Source organism: Nelumbo nucifera, chromosome 3 (assembly GCF_055504915.1).
Source record: "Nelumbo nucifera cultivar China Antique chromosome 3, China Antique-T2T, whole genome shotgun sequence".
Taxonomy (NCBI): Eukaryota; Viridiplantae; Streptophyta; class Magnoliopsida; order Proteales; family Nelumbonaceae; genus Nelumbo; species Nelumbo nucifera.
This window is the reverse complement of record NC_142651.1, coordinates 33,259,421-33,283,445: the sequence shown is the minus strand read 5'-3', so window position 1 is coordinate 33,283,445 and position 24,025 is coordinate 33,259,421. Positions and strand designations below refer to the sequence as shown.

Genomic DNA, 24,025 nt, shown 5'->3' with positions numbered 1-24,025 from the left:
GTTGACATGACATAAATAGTTTCAGTTTATTTCACATGAAAAAATTTGTGGCACTTATCATCACTAACATCCTTACTGGATAAGAACATTTCATAATTACTTGCCATATTTTCTCACAACCCTTAACCTAGAAGTTATTTAGTAAAAGAGGATGATCAGAAATTGAATTCAATGCAAAAGATTTTGAGATGATTGAAAAGGTAACTAACATTTATAAAATGAAAAACAGGATACAATATATAAAGTACCTGTTCCATTAATTCTCTAACATCTTTACCCTCTTTGCTACTCCTTGCAGCACCTAGCTCAACTCCAGAGACCCTCTCAGCAAACTTCAAAGTACTTAGAGTCTCAGAGTAAGAACTCAAATCTGGATTAAGTTGCACAAACATGAGGGTCTTTGCCTGACCACCTATAGTGCAAGAGGGATATGAAAACACAGAGAAAAGAAAAAGAAACTCTAATCAATGAATTTGAGATGAAGAATATTGAGATCTGCAAATGTAATATCACTTTACTCGATACAAGAGAAGTAAGCACAAACAGCAATAAAAGTAAAAGTACCTAGAGAACTTTGAAGGACTTGAGTTAATTTGCTGTTTCTATATGGAACATGAGGGCTCTTTCGTGCTAGAGCAAAGATGACATCTCCAAGTGCAGATAAAGATTTGTTTATGTGTTGTGCCTCTTTAAGTCTTTCTCCAGTTACTTCAGAGCGATCAACTCTTTCACTTCCAGCAAGATCTACCAAATGAAGACTGCCACGCAAAGCAACACCAGAAGCCAAATCCGTTCCACGAACATGAACAGTGAGAACACTGGATACACAAGTCTAAATGAAAAACAGATACCAAGAGGGTCAACTGTTTAGGAGACAAGCATGGTTAAGACAATTGACAAAAAACCTGTGGGACCGGCTGCTTCTTTGATTCATAGCAGTGGAACTTACAGCCCTGTTCGTTAGTCCAAGATGCATCAAATCCAGTACATCTGTGGTTGATTTGACAGGATGCATGCTTGCATCAGGGACAGCTAGTCCATTGGGTTGTGCACTGGTCCATATCCCAAGCGTGTGGAAGTCAAGGAAACATAAGATTTGTTGAGTAGAAAAAAAAAGGAAGAAGAATATGACACCAGCTCACGTAGGAACTATATAATCCATAAATAGTATGGGGTGCATAACTCTCTACATGTCTAACATTTATTTATTGAACTAAGTTTTATCGCACTAAGTTTCAAGATTTTGATGCGATACACTCCATATCAAGCATATCGTATTGTATCCGCAAGCTACTGATACTGCAAATACAAGGGTTTGGGACTTTGATCATTTTCAGGGGGTAGGCAAGCCTAAGACCGACCCCCTAACCAATTTTGAGAAAAAACTAAAAAAAAAGATGTTTTTTGGTAATGAAACACCCAATATGCCTATTCATGTGTATTGGGTGTATCGATACTTTAAATTTTGTATTGGACCAAGGACTCAAATGAATCCTGTTTCGACTGCTGCTACAGTAACCCGAACCAGCAAGAGGAAGAAGAAGAAGAAGGAAAATGAAGGGACTGTCGAATCTGATTGGTTAACCCTATCAGTCGACCCCTTAATAGTAATTAGTCTCTAATTACTTGTACAAAGACTAAACTGCCCTTACTTAAGTGTGAGGCAGAGTGTCTCTAATAAAACTGCCACATAAGCATACAACTTAACAAAGACAAGTTGACTAAACTACCCTTATTCGAACCACTCTAACACTCCCCCTCAAGCTGGAGAATATATGTCATATAATCCCAGCTTGTTACATAGATAGTTCACTTTCCCTGAGCTTAGAGCTTTTGTAAATAAATCTGCCCACTGATCACCCGAGCCCACATGTTCTGTGCTTATCTCTCCAACAAGAACCTTCTCCCTCACAAAGTGGCAATCAATCTCTATGTGCTTCGTTCTCTCATAAAAAACAGGGTTGGATGAGATATGGAGTGCAGCTTGATTGTCATAGTACAATTTCATAGGTTTATCCATGTGGAACCCGATTTCTTGTAGGAGATTCCTCAACCACACTAATTCACAGGTAGTGTGTGCCATGGCCCTATACTCGGCTTCAGCACTGCTTCTAGCCACAACCGCCTGCTTTTTACTCTTCCACGTCACAAGATTTCCTCTAAGAAATGTGCAATAGCCTGTAGTAGACTTTCTGTCATACACTGAGCCTGCCCAGTCTGCATCTGTGTACCCAATTACTTCAAGTTTTCCTCCTGGTTTATACATTAGCCCACGGCCCGGAGCTCCCTTCAGATATCTTACAATTCTAAGAACTGCATCCCAGTGAGGTATACGGGGGTTCTGCATGAATTGGCTCACCACACTGACTGCAAAGGAGATGTCTGGTCTTGTGATAGTCAGATAGTTCAGCTTCCCCACTAGTCGTCTATACCTTCCAGGATCTTCAAATACTTCCCATGTATCACTGCTCAACTTAACATTTGGTTCCATAGGGGTTTCAGCCGGTTTTGCGCCTAACAGTCCTGTTTCTTCCAGTAGATCAAGAACATATTTTCTTTGGCACAGATTTACACCTTGTTTTGACCTGGCAACTTCTATGCCCAAGAAATACTTCAATGTCCCAAGGTCTTTTGTTTGAAAATGATTTTGCAGAAATATCTTTAGTTTGTCAATCCCCAATTTGTCACTGCCAGTAATGACAATATCATCCACATAGACCACTAATAAAATCTTTCAAGCTTCTGAGTCATAGCTGAACACTGAGTGATCAACCTGGCATTGCTTCATTCCAAGTGTAGGAAGAGTTGAGCCCCTTAATATTTGGGCTCTAACTGGTTCATACTCCGATTTCAACCCCACTAAGAATCTTATAACATCTAGTTGTTCCCTCTGTTGTTGCTGAACTTTAACATCTGGAATGAGAAGATGATAGATATTGAGTTCATTTATGAGATTCTTCATGCAGGCATAGTACTTTTCTAGGGTTTTGTTTCCTTGTTGCAAATCAAAGTATTCCTGATAAAGTTGATATACCCTTGTAGTATTATCTTGTCCAGAATACAGCTTCTTAGCATGTTCCCATATATCCTTACCCGTATCTAGGAACATGAAGTTGGCACTAATTTTTGGTTCCATACTATTCCATAACCAGGTCATGATTGAGCATCCTCTTGTTCCCAATCATCAAACCCTGGAGAGTCAGCCGGTGGTTTATCTTCTTTTACATGCTTCACTTTCCTCTTTGCCTTGAGGAAAACTTCCACTGATTTGGCCCATGGAACATAGTTCTCACCATTCAGTTTAATTGAGGTCATCTATACACCTAGATAGTCAGAGGGAACTACCACACTAGGTTTCTGATCATTATACCCATCTCCCATTGCTGCCATGATACTCTTTCACCGCTGCTTCTAACCTGAATTCCCAGCTACCAACTGAGTGCTGTTATTAGGAGTTTGATGTTCCAGCACCTATAGCAGTCCCTAAGCACAATAATAGGTACATAAGCCTTGTTCTTGTTCACACCACTACAGATTTCACAACACCATGAACCACATAAACATCAATTCAACACTTACTAATCACATGCAAGCCCTCTTACAACCACTCAACAAAGATTGTGCATCACAAGCACCACCACATAGTCATATCTGTTACACCCGGTACAGACCTGTTTAACACCTTTAAGAGGGCACTACACGACCACAAAGAACTCAGCTAGGTCACTGCATTACACTTTGCACAATTCGGCCACTTACAGCAGCCCTTACACCATTCAGCCACTTACAGCAGCCCTTACACCATTCGCTACTGTAAACACAGCCCGTTCTTGGGATTTTCTCCAAGAACTAGAGCAACAATAAACCTAGTTCTCTAGCTTCTGATCAGTACTCGTAGGTTCTTGAAGGTTTTCTACCCAGAAATACCAGCAGCACAAGGAGAAGAAATAACCGACCTTTTGAGAGTTTCAACCAACCATTCACTGCTGAAGTCATTTTCTTAATGAAGAAGGTTATGCACAGCAGAGAGAGACGAGCTGAGATGTTTCAGACCTAGGACGAACCAGTTTTCTCCATTGACAGCCCAGAAACAAAGAAAGAGAGGTCACGAACACTGCTGAGATGTTCACGAACTGAAGTAGGTCAGGAACCTTGCTCTGATACCATGTTTCGACTGCTGCTACAGTAACCCGAACCAGCAAGAGGAAGAAGAAGAAGAGAAGAAGGAAAATGAAGGGACTGTCGAATCTGATTGGTTAACCCTATCAGTCGACCCCTTAATAGTAATTAGTCTCTAATTACTTGTACAAAGACTAAACTGCCCTTACTTAAGTGTGGGGCAGAGTGTCTCTAATAAAACTGCCACATAAGCATACAACTTAACAAAGACAAGTTGACTAAACTACCCTTATTCGGCTCACTCTAACAAATCCCATAAAGGAAATTATGAAGGCTGGTCAGCTTTAAGAGATAAAAGGCAGTAACCAGTAATCACTGTCCCACCCAAGGAATGGAAATGGCTTAACACCTAAAAACTAAGGAACATGGTTCTAAATATTATAAATCATATCTCTTTCCAGAATACTATTAGGATTGGAGACCAAGAATGAAACCAAGAAATACCTCAATGTGACCTCTTTTGTTATCTTGGTTCGATAGTTCACAACAAGGGAGAGGTTGAGGATGATTTCACCCATAGAATTATAGCTGGACAGGTGAAATCGAGGGGGGCAGCAGTTAATGTCTTATGTGATAGGAGAATACAACTTAGGATAAAAGGAATTTTTTTGTAAAATGACTAAAAGGCTAGAAATATTGTACAGAACATGCTAAGTGGCAAGTCAAAAGGGGTTTTATGTATTTTTCCTCTACTTTATATTGTACAGATCAGTCTCATACTTGATATGGATGTCACATACTCAACAAGGGAAGAACAGTAACTAAAATCAGTATAAGAGATCAACATAAAGCAGTTGACTGGGATAGATCAGTTCATCTCTTTCCCTTTGGACTGATCACTTCTTATTCTCCTCCTCTTTCTATCTTCCTTCTTCTCTTTCTTTCTCCTTTTGTCATCAAGTCTAATACCAGAACATGGTACCAGATCATGTTGGAGGCTACAACCTACAATCTACTCCAAAGAGGGTTGAAATCTTATCTTTCTCTGTCCATTCTTTTTTCTTATTTATGATCTATTTATATTAAAGAATCAATACTGTAAGAGCTGTGATCTCCTCTACCCTCCTTGGTTCTGGTTGCAGTCACCATGAGTGATTACAGTGTTATTTTTGTGGTAGTTTGAGCCCTATAATGGACTATTACCAAGAGGGGCTGATGTGTTGCAAGTGTGAGTAGAGTTTAACAAGTAGAAACAATGAAGGAAGAAAAGAGAGTAGAGAGAGAAGGAAAAGGAAGAAAAAGAAAAGGTATATAAGGCTGTCAACTCAAAACTTGTTGGTTGACAAGAGGAGTATCATATATAAAAGGGAAGGCCAATGCTTCTTGACACCTTGTATATTGTAGTCTAGACTTTCTCCTTTATCCCTTTCTCTCACCAATCACACTTGGATATTTAAATCACAAAAATTCTTGGCAGCCTATCAGCTCCTGCTTCTCCTGGTTGGAGGAACACAATGGAGGAGGTACTAGATTCTCTATAAGAGAACAGTACCTGGAAATTGACTACTCTCCCACCTAGGAAACACACTGTATGTTGTCAGTGGGTTTATATGGTGAAATTTTCAAATTTCTACATGATGGGAGTGCAGAATATCTCAAGGCAAAACAAGTTGCTAAGAGATAAATAAAAATGTAGGGATGGATTACTTTATCTCCCTTGCAGACTCGAGGTTAACGAGTGAACATGGAGCATACACAGTCTATGGAGCAACCTGCTTTGATACCATGCCATACAACCAGTTCAAACAAGAGAGCACAACCAGTTTAGGGTGAAAACAGAAATCTGTCAACTATATATATATATGAAACATGATATTTACAGAAAGGCCCTTGTGAGGCAAAAAAGAGAAAATAAGAAAGAAAAAATACATGATAGTGTACAACAAGGACTATAGAAATAAGGTACAACATCAAGATTCTTCACAACCTCTCCCAGTGGTGGTAAGCTTAGCAGATCGGGACCACTCCAAAAAGTTGGTTCAATCAAGTTTAGCAGTGGCTATCATACTATTGGAAATATCTGCATTTCCCAAGATAACACTGGAAATCATTTGTACATCTTTGGATGATTCCATATTCAACCAAAAGGACCCCCAATACTCAACCAAAGCTAAAGAACCAAGAAAACATATCACCGCACGGTTAAGAAGCACAAGGAGGCCAAAAAACTAGGTTGACGGCAAAATAGAGGGAGAAGAAAATCTCCCAAAAATTGCATAGGACATAGAAAATTACAGGACCACTTCCTGTCACTCCCAAAATGTAAAATGACCCAAATGGTCTAGGTTTTGTAGCAGAAAACCTCATGAAACAAGTTGTATAAGGCTCGACATCTGATCTGGAATTTCTGCGATTTTCTTTTTGAAGAATCCACAAAAAAATCATAGAAACTTCAAACAGCTACAAGAGTCATAACAAAAAACTTCTAAAATCAAGGTGAAGCAAACCATGTAGGATTCATTGATTGCCGCCATCACCTGTATGGATTACTGACATCATCCGGCAGTGGTCAGGCATCAGCAGGTCATCTCGTGGGAGAGGATCAGTAAGAAGAAGAAGAAGAGGTATCGAAGAGAGGTGTGTGTGTGTGTGTTACTTGTTCACACCCTCAAAATCACTATTTATATTTTTTAAGAGAAATTACAAGAAAGCCCATACTTGGGCACCCAAATACAAAAGGATGATGTAAAGACTAAAACACCCTTGCCCAAGCATTCTCAAAAGAAAAAAATGCTACTGCATTTTCAGAAATGTAGTTATGGGCTAGAAACAAATAAATGAATATTGTGATAGATGATGGTTAATCATTTGTCTAGCACTAAAAATTCAATGCTCATTCAATGAACAAAAATGAGAATCTAGTCTGATCTAAATCCTCAATCTACCACTAAGGCTCAGTTTGGAAGGAGTAGCAATACAAATATGTAGAGTGCAAAACCTTGTAATTTGTTTTGTTTTGAATGTATTTGTACTCTTTCCAAACTAAGGCTCAGTTTGGAAAGAGTACAAAAACAAATATGTACAGTACAAATACATATAAAATAATACAAAATACAAGGCTTTGCACTCTACATATTTGTATTTATCCCCCTTCCAAACTGAGCCTAAAGAACAATAATCATGGGAAATAATCAAATTCAAGAAATTAAGGATATCTTTTTTGGGAACCATCACTTGAAAGTAAATCACGCACTTGTTCATTATATATCTCAACCATTTGAACACCAACTTCATATGAAAAGGAACCTTTCCTATTTTGAGAGATTTCGAAAAGGTCATTTAGAGCTCTATAGTTGACACCCCAATCCTCCTTACGTGCTGCATCTGGGCCAGTCTAGTAGAGACATACTTTAAGGTCACAAGGTATTTAGAACTTCTCAATAAATATGAAATATCCTATCAAATAGAACCAAAATAAGCAATATATATGCTACTACAAAATAAGTGATCCACATATTGGGAAGGTATAAGGAGAGTGTGTACCATTGTATAGGTCTTCCCTGAGCCAGTTTGACCATAAGCAAAAATGCATACATTGTAACCATCAAGAATAGAACGTATTAACGGTTGGGTGTCTAGAAATACTTCCGCTGTCAATATTAACGAGATCAAGTATGAACTCAAAAGATCATAAATTTTTCTTAGTTAAGGCAACAAATCCAGTATACCAACAAAATACAATAAAATTATAGACAAAGACAAGAACCAAGGTAAATTCAAAACTGTGACACCAGTACCAGTACATACTTTAAAAATCTCTAACACAAGAAAAATTAGTGAAGTTCTGACCATGAGAAATCAAATTCCAAAACAAGCCATATGAATAAGGCATATAATCCAAGTCCTTTTTTTCTTTTTCATCTCTTTTTTTGTGACTGTTTGCAATGACCAACTGATGCAAATGGTCATCAACCTCTGACTAAATCCCGGAAGAAATCTCAAACATAATTTCTTCTAATCCAACTATTTGATTAGGCTGAAATTTGGATATATATGGTCAACGGATTTTGTTATAGCAGTTAGTATTTCTGCTTTATGCAATAAAGTAATGAATTTCTTCTACTGTTTTCCATAGTTGACTGCTATAGAGAATTGATTTGTTTTCTTTCAAACTTCTTCTACTGATTGCTGTTGAAAGGGTGTTCTTTTCCTACTACTTGTGTGCTGGTTTAACAATTCTGGTTGCATCAACAAGGCAGCTCAAGGTGAGCCACACACTAGTTGCAGAGTTCTCCATCAACCTGTCGGAATTGAATGGTAATATCAGATTAGGTGAAATATCAAACTTAGAAAAAGAATGGTCCGGTTCCTTGTTTAAAAAAAAATTTGGGCTTTGAAAGCTCACAACTCTCAAATCTCAAACTAGACATCTGGATAGATTCAAACAAACTAGGAAACAAACTCTTTAAAGCCTAAAAAGATAAATGACCCAATCAATTGATCAATAGACTGAGAAATAAAAGACCTCTTAGTTTCACTATCTTCCCAATGAGAACTCCCTCCAAGCAGATAGATTTCATTCGTCTCACGGCCAGTCCCAATCACCTTCCTTGTCAACTAAGTTTAGGAACATGCAAAACCGAAGACAAGGAAATGGCATTAGACAACTTGATGTCTCCCTTGCCAAAAATAGGAACAAGGGAGCCATCAGCAATGGACACCTTGTCTCTGCCGGAAGATAAATGATAGGTAGTAAACAGTGATGGCAACCCAGTCATATGGTCAGATGCTCCTGAATCTATTACCCAAAAATGTTCTGTATTACCTGAAGCTGAAGCATGGTAAGCTGAGGCTCGATTACCTGAATGAGCAAAAGTTGAGGTAGGAGGAGTTGATGGTGGCTGAAGAGATGGAGCTGAATTACCAAATTCATTTTCCAGCTGAGTCAGAGCAGCTCAGACAGCAGCTAGGGTGTCTAGAGGAGTGCCTCTTGTGCCCGATGAGGTTGTACTATCAGTATTAACAGCCATATTATCATTCCCCTTTTTGTTTCTGAGTTTTGCTGGAACTAGATGTGGATGCAACTTCCAACAAGTGTCTTTAGTATGTTTAGGTTTCTTGCAATGCTCACATACTAGGTCCTTCTTAGCTTCCTTTTTAATATCCCTCACCTTATCACCCCCAAACTTAGGCTTAACTGCTGCCAAAGCTGATTCAAAAGATTGTTGCTGCAACATAACCTTTCTCCTAGTCTCTTCACTGTGCACTAAGGAATAGGCTTGTGATAGAGTCACACTGTCTCTTGTCAACAAATGTTGTCTCTCTGTAAGTTTGTGCATCCTTCTGACTCTCCCATTCAATTGTTTCAAGATGGTCAATTTCATGCCACCGGGATTTCAAGGTTGAAAAATAAACAGAGACCTGTTTCTCTCCTTGTGAGGTTAAAAATCTCAACAAGCCCTAGCAACATTAAGGGGCTGAGAGTAAGTTTCTTTCATGACATCCCATATTTCCTTGGTTGTTTTGGCCCATAAGTAGTTTCGACTGATATGTGGCTGCATAGAGTTGCACAACCATGGCCATCATAGCTGATTGGGCCCATTCTAAGTAGTTTGACCCATCAAACTTAACAGTTGTAATTTAAAAAGTGTTTTCAATCATGTTACCTAAACCACCAGTCCCAAAAACACATTCCTTTTGGTTCTTAAACTCCATTCTTGGTTAGGAGTTAATTAAAAAACACCTTCTAATCACTGTAATAGTCGGCCTACTGGGTCTGAAGCTAATAACAGTCGGTCTAGAAGCAGAATTCAGATTCAGCAGTACTGGGTCTTTGAAATAGAGAACAGCTCTACTGGGTCTTCTAGAGAGCAAAAAACAAACTTAAATTGGGAGAGGCAAGTCTAATCACCTATCCAGAAATAGTAACAGTCCTGGAATTTTAGGGTTTTCTCTTAAAACCCTAAAATAGATAAAAAAATGTAATTTTTTATAGCCGTACCTCTCAGATCTTGCTGCCGACCTCAAGAAGGAATGAAATCTTACCCAGAAAATTCTGAAAAAACTGATCTTGGCCCAAAAGTCCTCTGGAAATTCTGATTGCCACCTTCAATATTGATCAAAAATTGATCTTGATCTAAGAATCCTCTGGAAATTCTGATCAAGAACACAGTCCAATCTTTGGACAGCTGCTACAGTTTCTGATAACCTCCAAGAATCAGCCAGATAAAAAAAATATATATATCTTTCTAATCTTCCAGCCCTAGGCAATTCTCATGTGGTCGGCTGGATCAGACTCACATGAGAAGCCCTAGATCTTGATCTAAATACCAAGTAGTCATACAAGACTACAACTAGTCTTTGGTCTTGAACAGAAAATAAAACTAAAAGAAGAAGAGGAGAAGAGAGGAGAGGGAGAACTCGTGGAGAGATTTTTGAGAAAAGAGAGAGTGGTTGTGTTAGAAACAGCCGCCCCACTCTTAAATTTATATTCATAGTATCATAATTGTAAAAGAATTGAATTGCTTACATGGCAAGATAATAAGATAAGATAAGATAAAGCTGAAATAAACTAATCATAACTAACTGCTGTCATACAAACACAGTGGGGACCACACCAGTGGAGTCCACATTAGTGTTCTCTACAGAAATATTAAGAAAATTGAGCAGCTGAAATCTTTTCTATAAAAGACTTTGAAATTAAAGATAGGGACAATTTAAGGCACTTTCTTGGGATTGAAGTGACAAGATCCAAAAAGGGGATTTCCATTCGCCAAAGAAAGTATATCCTAGATCTACATAAGGAGACAGGAATGTTAGGATCAAATCCAGCTGAGACACCAATTGAGCAAAGTCATCATTTGGGAGACCAAAATGAACATCATCTTGTTGATGTTGAGAGGTACCAATGGTTAGTTGGAAACCTGATTTAATTATGTCCTCATTCCTAAGGCACTAAATAAGAGAATTAAGGTCTTATTCCATTAGGTTGAACATTCCTAGATTAGCCAATGAATTAGAGGATAAATAGTTCCATGGTGATTATGGAACTCCACATTCCTAACTAAAGTAGAATAATGAATGTGGCTATTCCAAAGTCTGTCTCATCTCTGAGAGCAGATTCTTTTGTACATCTGGAACATTTCATAATAAAGTTCATAGTATTTGTTTGCATCAACATTAGGCATATATAAAAAGTCAATTAAGGATTCAAATTCCATGCAGAAGATAGTGGGAAAGGAAGATGTTAAGAAAAGAAAATTACAGTTTTATAACATTGACAAAAATAAAAATGCAAACCTTGAGTAGCAGTTGGACCAAAGACCTTGTTGAACTTAAACATACGATGACTGTCTTTTCCTTGTTTGGAGGGATTTACAACACCCAACTCACCATTCTCACCAATATATTCTATGGTTGTCTGTTTTCCATTTTGTCCAGGAAGGAATGGCCTTATACGACAGTACACCCTAATGTTACCTATAAAAAAAAACACATAACTAAGATGAAAAATAAACTATAACATAGCATTTTAATTGAGTAGGAATCTGCTGAATTAAAAAATATGAAAGAAAGTAGCTTCTTGAAGAGAGAAGGAAGAGAGAAGGAGAAAAAGAGAAGAAGAGAAGTTGAAAAGAAAAGAGAGCAATGATCTGGTCGCCCCCTTCACTTATTATTTATACTAAAATAATAAAACAGTACAAAGACAACTATGCCCTTATAGGGTGGCAAAACATAAAACAACATATATAACACTCGGAAACATAATAAAAATTGGACTCACATAACTACTGTGGTCCCCACCTCCTATCTAACAACTAACATAAAACATCTACTCAGAAAAACAGCATAAAACTAATTAATCTTCAACACTCCCCCTCAAGTTGGGAGTAAATGTCACACATTCCCAACTTGCGTAGATCATGTTCAAGCTTGTTCCTTGCCACCCCTTTAATGAGAACATCAGCCAGTTACAACTCTGAAGAGACATAAGGCAAACAAGCATCTCCGGTTGTTACCCTTTCTCTTATAAAGTGTCTATCAACTTCAATGTGTTTTGTCCTATCATGCTAAATTGGATTGTGGGCAATATTGATTGCAGCCTAATTGTCACAGTATAACATCATAGGTTCCTAACTTAGTACGACAATTCCATTAGATGGTTCTCACACAATTTGGAGTGAGAACTAAGTTAGGAACCTCATCACGTGATCTCATCAAATATATCCAAGAATATCGTGTATATCCACAAACAAGAGAAAGTAATGGAATCCTCCCATGGAAGGGATTTGATATGGCCCCCATACATCAGTGTGAACAATATTAAAAGCAAAAGTACTTCTTTTATTACTTGGTTTAAAAGACTGTCTACAATGTTTTCCTAACTGACAACTCTCACACTCCAAAGTAGATAATTAAACAGACTCAAACAACTTTGGGAAAAGACATTTCAAAGAACTAAAAGAAAGATGTCCCAAGCGATTGTGCCAAAGCATAATCTAGTTCACTGACTCTGACCCACTACTACTGCTACTGCTAACATGATGGCCCTGATGTCTTGGAATCTCATCCAGAAAGTAGACTCCATTCACCTCACGACCACTCCCAATCATATTTTTTTACTCCAGATCCTGCAAAACACAATTACCAGGAAGAAAGGTCACAGAACAATTCAAATTTTTTGTCAAAGAACTAACAGACAATAGGTTGGTATGAAGTCTAGGGACATGTAAAACAGAAGACAGAGTTATATCATTGGTCACTCTAACTATCCCCTTCCCAGCACAATTACCATCTGCTGTAAAGACTCTATCTCTACTAGAGCACAACTGAGAGGAACTGAAAATGGTAGGGGCATTAGTCATATGCTCAGATGCTCCTGAGTCTATAATCCAGGGAGGTCCCTCCTTACCTGAAGTGAATGCAAGATTTGCTGTTGCATATGAACTACCTGTATGTGCAAAGGAAGTGGTGTAGTTGGCTCCTACATTTTGTTGTCCATCTGGAAGGCTAGAGTTGGGTGAATCTTTCTTACTCATAAGCTGTCCAAACCTCTCCAATTCTGTTCTCACTGTTGCTACCGCAATGGATTCCCAATCAGTTTGGGAGAGAGAGGCTGAAGAGTCTCCTGTAGTGGCTACATTTGCATTTCCCTTCTTGTTTCTTATCCGAGCAGGCATAAGATTTGGATGAAGCTTCCAACAAGTGTCCCTAGTATGCTTAGGCTTCTTGCAATAATCACACACCAAGTCCTTCTTATCTTCCCTTCTAGTCTCACTACTCCCCCTGTCTCCATTCGGCTTAGGTTTTGTTGTACCAACCATAGCCGACTGGTCAATCCCAGGCTGTCTCAGCATTACATTCCTCCTACTCTCCTCTCCAGAGACAAAAGCATAGACCTGAGAGAGTGTCACACCCTCCCTAGAAAGAATATGCTACCTAGCAATGTCAAATTCAAGGTTCAGCCCTGCCAAGAACTCAAAAACCCTATTCCTCTCTACCAGTTTGTGATAAGTTATTGCATCATTTACACTTTCCCATACCACAGTTTCTAAGTGATCTATTTCCTGCCATAGGAGCATGGAGAAACACACAGCGAGAGGTTTTTCTCCCTGTTTCATACTTATCACCTGATTTCTTAACTGACAGGCTTTGGCTTCATTTTGCTTTTGAGAGTAGGTTTCAGTCACTCCATCCCAAATCTCCTTAGCAGTATTAACCCATAGGAAATTTTTTGCAATATGAGTTAACATAGAATCACATAGCCAGGACATTACCATGCAATTCTCTTGCAACCATCGGGAAGAGTCTGTATCAGGTTTCTTCTCCTCCCCAATGAGATACCCTAATTTTCCACGGGCACCAATAGCCATCTTAGCTGATTGTGCCCACTCCAAATAATTTGTACCATCAAGTTTGACTGTAGTAATGATCCCAGACCCAAAAATATCACTACTACCTCAACACCCAGTCCCACAATACCGGTAGATTTCACCTCGGTATTCCAACTCTCCATTTTACTTCAAACAGTTCAACAGTAAGAAAAAAATAGATTGGAGACCTTCAAAAAATAATTTAATACCACACACACAGAAACCAACCCTTCCGGAAGAAGAAAACCCTAGCTGGAGGGAAATCTCTTTCCTCCTCACGCCTCCCAATAGAGAGAAAAGTGAATTGATCACTCTGGGAGGCCTAGAAAATTTCAGAAACCAAACCGCCCTCTTCAGAAAATCAAAACAAAACTAACAATACCTGGGCGCCCAAGATCAGATCAAAAACAAAGAGTCCAACTTTTCTGGAACTCTTCCCCATACTCCAGTTCTTCCTAATTTTGATGCCGAACAGTAGATCACCTTCCTGATGTCTAGGATCCCACCAAAAACTCCAAGAACTGGGCAATCTATAGCAGATCGATCAGCCCTTTACTACTTCATGCAATCGGCTGATCTAGGGCTGCATGAGAATGCTTCAAGAAACCCTAGCCGATGCTCTGATACAAAGTAGGAATCTGCTAAATTAAAAAATATGAAAGAAAGTAGTTTCTTGAAGAGAGAAGGAAGAGAGAAGAAGAGAAGTTGAAAAGAAAAGAGAGCAATGATCCGGTCGCCCCCTTCACTTATTATTTATACTAAAATAATAGAACAGTACAAAGACAATTATGCCCTTATAGGGCGGTAAAACATAAAACAGCATATATAACACTCAAAAACATAATAAAATTTGGACTCGCATAACTACTATGGTCCCCACCTCCTATCTAACGACTAACATAAAACATCTACTCAGAAAAACAGCATAAAACTAATTAATCTTCAACAACATGTAATTCACTAATTAATGGCACCTTTCAAGTCCTGAACTTCATTATAAAGTCTCCGGTTTTCTGCAAGAACAACATGATAATTTTCAACCATATCCTCTAATCCTTTAAGCTTTTTACCTGCACAAATTAAATGTTGAGAAAATAAATGGGCATGCCAATATAACTGTAATAAGAATCTATTTGATTAACAAACCCTACCCAAGCGACTAAATTCTTCTACATAGGTTTGTTGTATAGTTATAACCTCTTGCTTGATGGACTCAGAAGCTAACCTCAGTTCCTGAATAGTTTCAAAGCATGAATGAAAGATCTCAACTGTAAGATCTCAGAAAAGAATGAATATAAGAGTTCAGAACACAGTAAGCTTAGCAAACCTGAAGAGCTTCAAACTGAGACTTTATAAAACTCTGGTAGCTGCATTCCTTTTCCTTCCAATTTTCATCTTTGGAGTTGGAAAATGCCTCAAGCTCTTTAACTTCCTCCTGTGAAGCTTTTAAAAGGCATTCAAGTTCCTTTAATCTCTCCTCCAGGTCAATTTTATTTCCATTGACCTCTGCTTCCAACTGCAAGCAACGCTCTTCGTAAGTCCTTTTGGCCACTACCAATTCCTGCTTCAGGGAAGAAATTTCATGATTATTGAGGTCCTTCTCTTTTATCAGTCTAAGCACATCCTGCTCATGTTTCTTTGTCTCTTCTATTTTGGGCTTCTCTGTCTGCAATGAGCAAAAGATAATGAGAATACTAATGTTGCAATTAAATATGCAAATACATATTGCATGTAAAGTAATATGTTGAGTATATGCTTAATATATTGTAAGGGTAGTTTAATCGCTATATTGTTTGTTAGAATACTAGAGTTATATTTTTAGCATTTTATTATAATATACACCTTTCTTGGGTTGACTAGAAAGAATAGGTTGAATATCTATTGCTCTCCCTCTTTTCTATTTTGTTTTTTTTTTCTTTTTAGATAAATAACAGATTGAATTTCATTCATAAACAAGGATTACAAGTTAACCCAAATGAGTAAGAAGAACAGAAACTGCAAAACAGTGGAAAACCGACCAAAACCCACATAATACATATAACAACAGTTATAAGTTGTTCTCAAGACCTGGACATCCCCAATCCAAAAATGGCCTTGAAGTTCCTGATTTGGCAAGTCTAGCAGCCAACTCATTAGCACTCCTTAGTATCCATCTGAACGAGCAGTTCAAGATTGTTTAAGGATTTGGCTTCCCTGACTGGGAATAGGAAAGTCCATGGAACCACAACTTCTGATTGCAGCCAAGATGTAACCCCTTTGCAGTCCTCTTCCAGAATAAAATCTTTCCAACCATTCATTTGTGCTAACTTTAATCCTTTTGTTACCACCATCAGTTCTGCCATTAAAGAGTTTCCTAGCTCAGCAGGGCCACAAAAACTTGGCTGATTACTAATTACCTATTCTGGTATGGCTTTCCATCCTCTCATTAGATCATTCATTGACAAGGTTTAAAATGTCAGTTGTTGGTGGAAATATCAGTTGTCAAACTATAGGAAACATATTGTAAAAATGATACACATGGTGGAAACATTGTAAAATATGTAAAAATATAGAATGATATTTTACGAAATAATAAAAGAAGCTTAGGAACACCTTTTTAAATTATTATCTTGTTATAAATCATTAAACAAAGCTAAAAAACTAAAGTTATAGACAAAAGAATATTTTTGAAGTTGTCCTGTAAACCTTAAGATTCAAAACTACATGATAGAATGAGTTAAAGAAAAATTTAAACTCAGAAAATGCAAATGGTTCTAATAGATCAACCAAAATACACAAAAAAAAAACTAATATTTAACTTTTTTATCAATAACTAGGTAAATTCATTCATTAAAACTAATATTTAACTTCATGTACTCTCTCACCAGATGTAGAGAGTACAACATTATTTAAAATGTTAAGCAAACTAATGGCCTCCAAGCATTCCAGATCTCTCAATCCCTTTCTAAAACCCAAATTTCAAATGCAACACCATCAAATCAAGCATAACAATGTAGATAGACACTTTATTCAGGAAACAGTTTTTAAAGGAAAGGTTTATTTACTGTAGAGAGATTGGTCGAATGGGCCTTAGTCTCTTTCCTTTTTATTTAGTTATGCTTATGTTTATCTTTTAAGTAGTGGGCCTTAGTGCCTATTTTCTATATTTTTTATTATTGTTTTAGTGCCGGCCACCCTATTAAGGGTATTCATGGAATTGTACTCAGATTACAATTAAAAAAATAAAAGATATCTTCTTCCTAAGCATCTGCTGAATTTTTTCTTTCCTTCTTTCTCTTTCTCTTGTTATTTTATTTTCTGAATTATTACATGTGTGTTCTGCAACTTTTACCATTTGTTTGATATGATCAACAGTAGGCAAATGTCCTCACTAAAGAGTTGCAAACCCATGAGGTGAAGGCAATCATAGCAAGCTAGGTATAATCAATATTGATTCTCAACTTGAGAGGGAGTGTAGAGAATGAATTTATTTATATTGTTTTTCTAATATACCTATTAAAAACACTTCCTATCCTTTAGTGGGTATATATATCTTTTATTAATAAGGTTATTTTAGTCCTTTCCTATGTCTTAATAAGGAGCAGACGAGCAGTTATGATTTTTCATTTGTCATTGTCACTTTGATATAAATAATGGTTTTTAGAGCAGTCAATAGTTTCAACTCAACAATATGTTTTCTTCTCTAATGAAGATCTTTTTCTACACTACTTTTTCTGCTGTTTGGGAAATCAATTTAGAAGAAGACAGAAATAATTGGTGGCTTACTAAAGTTATTGTCATGATGTGGCTCCAATAGTCAGCCAAAGAATGTAAAGAAAACAAGAAAGAGGAAAGAAAAAGTAACCTTTAGGAGTTGTTTCCTTTTCGGAAACATTCACCAATTAGGTAGTTTTATTTTATTGTTTTTTTAGTAACCTATAATTTTCTAGGTTATTATACAATGAAATGAGGGTAGAGGATGAGTGGAACACAAATGACTTTTGGGAAATAATTATAGCTTCTTTATTTTAGATTTCCTTATGAACCAAGTTTAGTTCTTGGGGTTTTCATACTCACTCTAGAGTCTAGATTTGGAAACTTTTATATGGAATTTCTTTAATTCAAAAGGGTGTTTTTCTAGTGGGGAAGAGGATTGTGCTTTTGCTTCTTTTGAATTTTTATTCCCATTGTAATATCACTGGTTTTCTTTTCAACTTAGCCTATAGACATAAGGCAATTTTCCAAACCACGTAAATCCTGTACTCTTGAGTTTAATTCATTTCTCTATATTTCTGCAGTGCCATCTTAAAAATATTGCTTTTCACAACACTAGATTTAGTAATTTCTAATTTCTATCATTAAGTTAATTTTAGTATAATTACTAGATTTACATAGGTGTCCTAGTTTTGAACAGGAAATTTTTATTAGAGTTTGAATACAAGTAAGAAGTTGCTTTTATGTCTTAGTGGTCCATAAAATAGTGGCAACATATCTTGTAAGGACAGCATTTTGTTCTATATTTTTCCTATTAAGGCACGAACAAAGAATTATTTTGTTTCTACTAGGGGTGAGGAAATGGGTAGGTTCTACTTGGAACCGAATGGAACCAACTTCGAACCAACCCTATCCAATCTGTTACAGGGTAGGGTATGGTTCCAAATTCTTGGAACTGACCCCCACCGAAGTCGGTTTCAGGGTTTAGGGGTTTACCCTACCCAAACCGACCCGATGAACCAGCCTTGGAACAGAATTTACCTTGAAATAAACCCCAAAATATTCTTAAAATTTGAACCTAAGCACTCATGGTTACAAAAGCCATGGTATCACTTTACCATCAAGTTACTTAAGTGATTTGATTATTTGTTTTCATTTTAATATTTGAATGTGTATAATAAATAATGTAAAAGGTAATATTTACAAAATTTAAATTATAATGACACATTTTAAACCATATATTAATATATTATGATAATCTACATATTATAATCAATAAAGATAATATAAGTTTTAAACTATATAATATCATTATTGAAAATCAAGCTTTTAAAAGACAAGTTTCAATTTTTTTCGAAGGGGGAGAGTAAAGAAAGAACAGGTTCCATGGGTAGCATAGTTGTCAAGGCATCGCCTAGGCAACTAGGTGCCCTTGGCTGGGCACCTTGCCCAAACACCTTGACTTTTAGCAACTAGGCGCCATATATATATACTTTGTTTTAATGTTTTACTATTGAAATTTAAAAGATCAAAGGGTTTTGAGAAGAGAAAAAGAAAGAAAGAAAGAAAGAAAAGAAAGAGGAAAGAAAGATTAGAATAATAAAATTTTTTCTATTATCTCTCTCTCTAATTAAATAAAACAGAAGCTCCAACCTTATATTTTTGTTCTATTTTACATTCCATCTTGAATATTTATCGTATAAAGTTGATAACCATCTTTAGCTGCTAATTAATATGAATTTATTTTTTCAATTAACATACATGCTGAATGGTATATAAAACTAGGAAACTAGACAAAAGTCAGATTTGTATATTATAAATTTTTTATCGCCTAGGCAACTAGGCGCCCCAGTGTCGCCCAGAATCGCCTAGACGCCTTGAAAACTATGATGGGTAGACAATGGAACCGACCCTGAAACTGCCAAGGCCAGAACTGACCCTAGAACCGACCTTCACAGGGTAGGTCCGATTCCAAAAACCTGGAACCAACCCCTACAGGGTAGGTTCCATGTTCTGCCATGGAACCAAACCGAATCGACCCATGCTCACCCCGTTTCTACCACTGTTGGCAGCTATAATCCTAAAAATGTGTCTGTCCAGTATCAGACGCAGACAATTTCATTAGCAAAATTTGCAATCATAACAGATGGATCCAAGAACATCTGTATGATTGAGAAAGGAAAACCAGGAACCAAGCAACTCTCCAATTCTATGTTTTTAGAGGCATTTTGCCAGTGAAGAGGTTGAACTGCTTGCTGCTTGATCAACCAGGAACTGAATTGCTTTCCAGTCTGATCTCTGATCCAGATTTCAAAACATTGTGATGTGCATAAAGAAACAGCAGTATATAAAGTGTGCACCAAGGATCTATATTGAAAAAAAAAACAAAGAAACAGGAGAACAAGAGTAATCAATTATCTATGGAAAGCAAAAAATGAGATCGTTGACCAGATTTGGACCTTTGTCTGCTGAAGTTGGTTCATAACAATCTGTACCAGGAAAAAACATTTTCAAATTAAATGAGTGAACACAACTGGTATAATAAAGAAACTAAAATATGCCCATGTCTATAACCTCATCAGTTCAAAATGTACGATTATCAATTGCTCAAGCACCTTGGTCTCCTCATTAGGCCCAGTTGCATAGGTTTCAAGTACTCTGATCCTAGATTGATACTTCTCTTCACGAGCCTTGTAGAGATTGTTTTGCTGTGGAAGCAAGATGATGATAATAATAATAATAACAATAATAATAATAATAATAGTTATAAAGGACAACAAATAATTTAACTTCAAAGAAACCAATTCATTAAAGTATATTACAGTTCTTAAGTGCTCTGCTTGAGTAGAAATCCGCCGTTCAATCTCTTGTACAACTTTTCTCAACAGACATGCCACACGCTGCACAAAGAAAGAATATTTTGCATTAGAGATTCTGTTGTTCCCTTGTTCATTCTTTAATATAAAATTGAAATGTTTGCTCACTATCATACATGAGGTATTTCCCCATTCTTCCTTTCAATACTTTCATCTAAAATTCCATTTACAACACTTAACAGTGACTGAGTAGGAGCATTCTGCAATAAATAAATAAATATCATAATCAAATAAGAAAAAAGGGGGGGAGAGATAATGAATTAGAGGCATGGTATTGATGATTATTCAAGAAAAAGGAATAGGAAATTACATCTAAACTGGTTGATCTCAGCATTTCAGAAATCATAGCAGGAGGAAGATCAGCATAACATCCATGTTTCAATTGAAATACCTCGTGGAATTTATGTCCAACATGATGTATCAATGCAGCTGATGGCTCTACAAAGAATTGAAAAGAAATATCAACTATTTGAAAAAAAAAGCACATAAAGAATTCATCTGATGCACAATCCTCCATTTATCTCATATCCAGGTAGACACGTTCATTTCTAGGCATTACAAAAGTATAAACAATAATATTGTTGTAAAGTTCTATTTTGTGCCTCAGTAGCGTAGGGGCACTATTGTCTTTTTCCATGTTATTATTTCACCCAAATGAAATAATGATAGGGGCACCACCAGATCCATCAGAATTCTTTACCCTATGATTCTCCCTTCTTGTCTTCTTCCTCTTTTCTGTCTTTTCTCTCTTCCCTCTCTGCTCTAGTACCAATTTCATGGTATCAGAGCTACTTTCTGGGCTGCTCTAAAGGTAAGCCCAAGTATTTCAGTGGTCACTCCCCAACATCACATCTCAACAGCCTAGCTAGACCATTAACCTCTTCTCTCAACCTTATTCCCGTCACACAACCCTTAATCCATTTACACTACCTCTCTCCAAATAGAGTAATTCACCAAAAGGAGAGCATTTGGTGAATTGGAATCATGTCTGTAACTCAAAGGAGAAGGAGGGATTGGGTATTTGGAAGTTGAAGATTAGGAACATTGTGGTGTTAGGGAAGTGGCTCTGGAGATTTTGTACAGACCAAGGCAGCATGTGGACCTTAGTATCATCAGCAGGTTTGGACTGCACTCTAATAGGTGGAACAGTAATCTCCTCACCCCCAGTGGTAATGATGTCTGCATTACCAGATAAGTACTTTGTTGGTAATGATGTCTGCATTAAGTTTTGGACAGACCTCTGGTGGGCAGATAAACCCCTTCTGGTTTATATCTCACCAAATAGACCCAACAATAGAGTCTGGATGGAGCACCCTTCTGGTTTGTTCATGTCCTCAGAGACTTCCTCACAGGTCCAAAACTCTCTGTTCCCTGTCAAAAAGCTTTGGAACTGAAGGGTCCCACTCAAAATTTGTTTCTTTTGCATGAGAAGCTTGCATGCGAAGAATAAATACTTGTGATCTTAGGCACAGGAAAATAAGAGGTTGTGTTTATCTCTGCCCTCATGTTTGTGTGTTAAGTTTATTCTTTGATGGCAGCTCTTTGGGTAACCCTGGCCTTGCTGATATTGGAGGGGTCATAAAGTCCTTTAGGGGCAAGATAATTTGGGTTTGCAGTGATCCGATAGGTAAAGCCAGTTCTTTGAAAGCAGAGCTCCTCGCTGCTCTTACAGGTTATGTATTGCAAGAACTCTCGGTCTATCTTCTTTCTCAGTGGTAGGTTACTCTGCAACTGTCATAAAATGGCTATCTGATAGTCAAGGGGACTCCTGGGTTGACCTTCTATCAGTGATCGAGCCTGCCCAGTCGGCATCTGTATACACCTCAACCCCTCTCTTCTCATTTTCCTTGAAGAAGAGTCATTTTCCTGGTGTGCCTTTTAGGCACTTAAGAATTCGATACACAGCTTCAAGATGTTCTTCGTACGGGGAGTGCATAAATTGACTCACCATGCTCACAGCGAAGGCAATATCAGGAAGTGTATGTGACAAGTAAATCAATCTTCCTACCAGCCTTTTTAACTTCTATCGGAGTATCTGAAGGTTTGCATCCACTCATTCCAGTTTCTTTCAAGAGATCTAAAATATATTTTCTTTGCGAAACCACAATGCCCTTCTTTGATCTTGCCACTTCCATTCCAAGAAAGTACCTTAGCTGGCCTAAGTCTTTAATCTCAAATTCCTTGGCTAAGCTCTGCTTTAGTCTGTTCATCTCTTCAATATCATCTCCAGTCAAGATTATGTCATCAACATAGACAATCAGAACCGAAACCTTGTCTTTGGTGGATCTTTTTGTGAAAAGAGTATGATCAGATTGTCCTTGACTATATCCTTGGTTTAAGTTCATATAGAGATTTTTTTAGTTTGCATACCTTAGTTCCAAACTTCTCAGTGAAACCAGGTGGAGGCTCCATATATACTTCTTCTTCCAAGTCTCCATTCAAGAAGGCATTCTTCACATCCAACTGATTCAGTGGCTAGTCAAGATTAGTAGCAACATATAAGAGTACTCGAACTGTATTCAGTTTTGCCACTGGAGAAAAGGTCTCAGAGTAGTCTACTCCATATGTCTGAGTTAAGCCTTTAGCTACTAGGCGAGCCTTGTATCTCTCCAAGGATCCATCTGAGTTGTACTTCAGAGTGAACACCCATTTACAACCAACAACTGTCTTTCCATCCGACAGGTCCACTTTCTCCCAAGTAGCATTCTTTTCCAAAGCTCTCATCTCCTCAAAAACAGCTTCTTTCCACTCAGGAACATTTAGAGCCTCCTAGATACTATTAGGAATGGATACACTAGACACTTGTGAAATAAAGGCACAATATGAGGGTGAAATATTTTTGTAAGATACAAATTTTAACAGAGGATGTTTGTACAAGACCTAACACCCTTCCTAAGAGCAAAGGGAAGACCAAGCTGACTGGAAGAATTAGAATTACCTGGAGGAATATTTTCAGGGATTTTTTGAGAATCATCATGAATTTCATGATCCAACCTCAAATCAGATTCTTGTTGATGCTGCGGAATAGTGCCTCTCCTTTTATGTGCTAGATATTCCCTTGAATATACAAGGCCTTTATACTATTTCGCACGCATCTCTGTTGTTTCAGCTTTTTCATTTTGAGATGGCATCATCAAAGATTGTACATGTTCAATATTTAATTCATTTGTTTCCACTAATTTTGTATTTTCTGTCTCACTTTCTTTTGGTGACTGGTTGTGAGGAGGAACATCATTATGGACAAATCAAACATGAAATCAGAACCATCTAAAAAATCATCTTCACTAGTGTTGCTCTCCCCCTGAAGATGGGAGTTGTTGTAGTATGAGGTTCCTTCAAAGAATGTGACATCCATAGTCACAAACATCCTTTTCAAAACTGGATCAAAGCATTTGTAACCTCTCTGATTAGTGGGATAGCCTACAAAAATACATTTATGTGCTTTTGGATCAAGTTTTGAACGTT

General features: G+C 37.4%; 1 protein-coding gene across 8 annotated transcripts in view; it reads right to left on the bottom strand.

Moving 5' to 3' along the window:
• Positions 1-24,025, bottom strand: part of LOC104592060 (kinesin-like protein KIN-14C) — a 54,958-nt gene that overhangs the window by 7,506 nt on the left and 23,427 nt on the right. For all 8 annotated transcript variants that reach the window (XM_010251257.3, XM_088900813.1, XM_088900811.1 and 5 more), the window contains 14 exons: positions 20,871-20,998; positions 20,677-20,760; positions 20,507-20,584; positions 20,300-20,392; positions 20,144-20,173; positions 15,319-15,657; positions 15,143-15,224; positions 14,966-15,061; positions 11,419-11,598; positions 7,663-7,769; positions 7,335-7,513; positions 906-1,070; positions 565-818; positions 249-412 (listed from right to left, as the gene is read on the bottom strand). In XM_010251257.3, the coding sequence (XP_010249559.1) occupies positions 249-412; positions 565-818; positions 906-1,070; positions 7,335-7,513; positions 7,663-7,769; positions 11,419-11,598; positions 14,966-15,061; positions 15,143-15,224; positions 15,319-15,657; positions 20,144-20,173; positions 20,300-20,392; positions 20,507-20,584; positions 20,677-20,760; positions 20,871-20,998 (1,979 nt within the window). The remainder of the gene's footprint in view (positions 1-248; positions 413-564; positions 819-905; positions 1,071-7,334; positions 7,514-7,662; positions 7,770-11,418; positions 11,599-14,965; positions 15,062-15,142; positions 15,225-15,318; positions 15,658-20,143; positions 20,174-20,299; positions 20,393-20,506; positions 20,585-20,676; positions 20,761-20,870; positions 20,999-24,025) is intronic.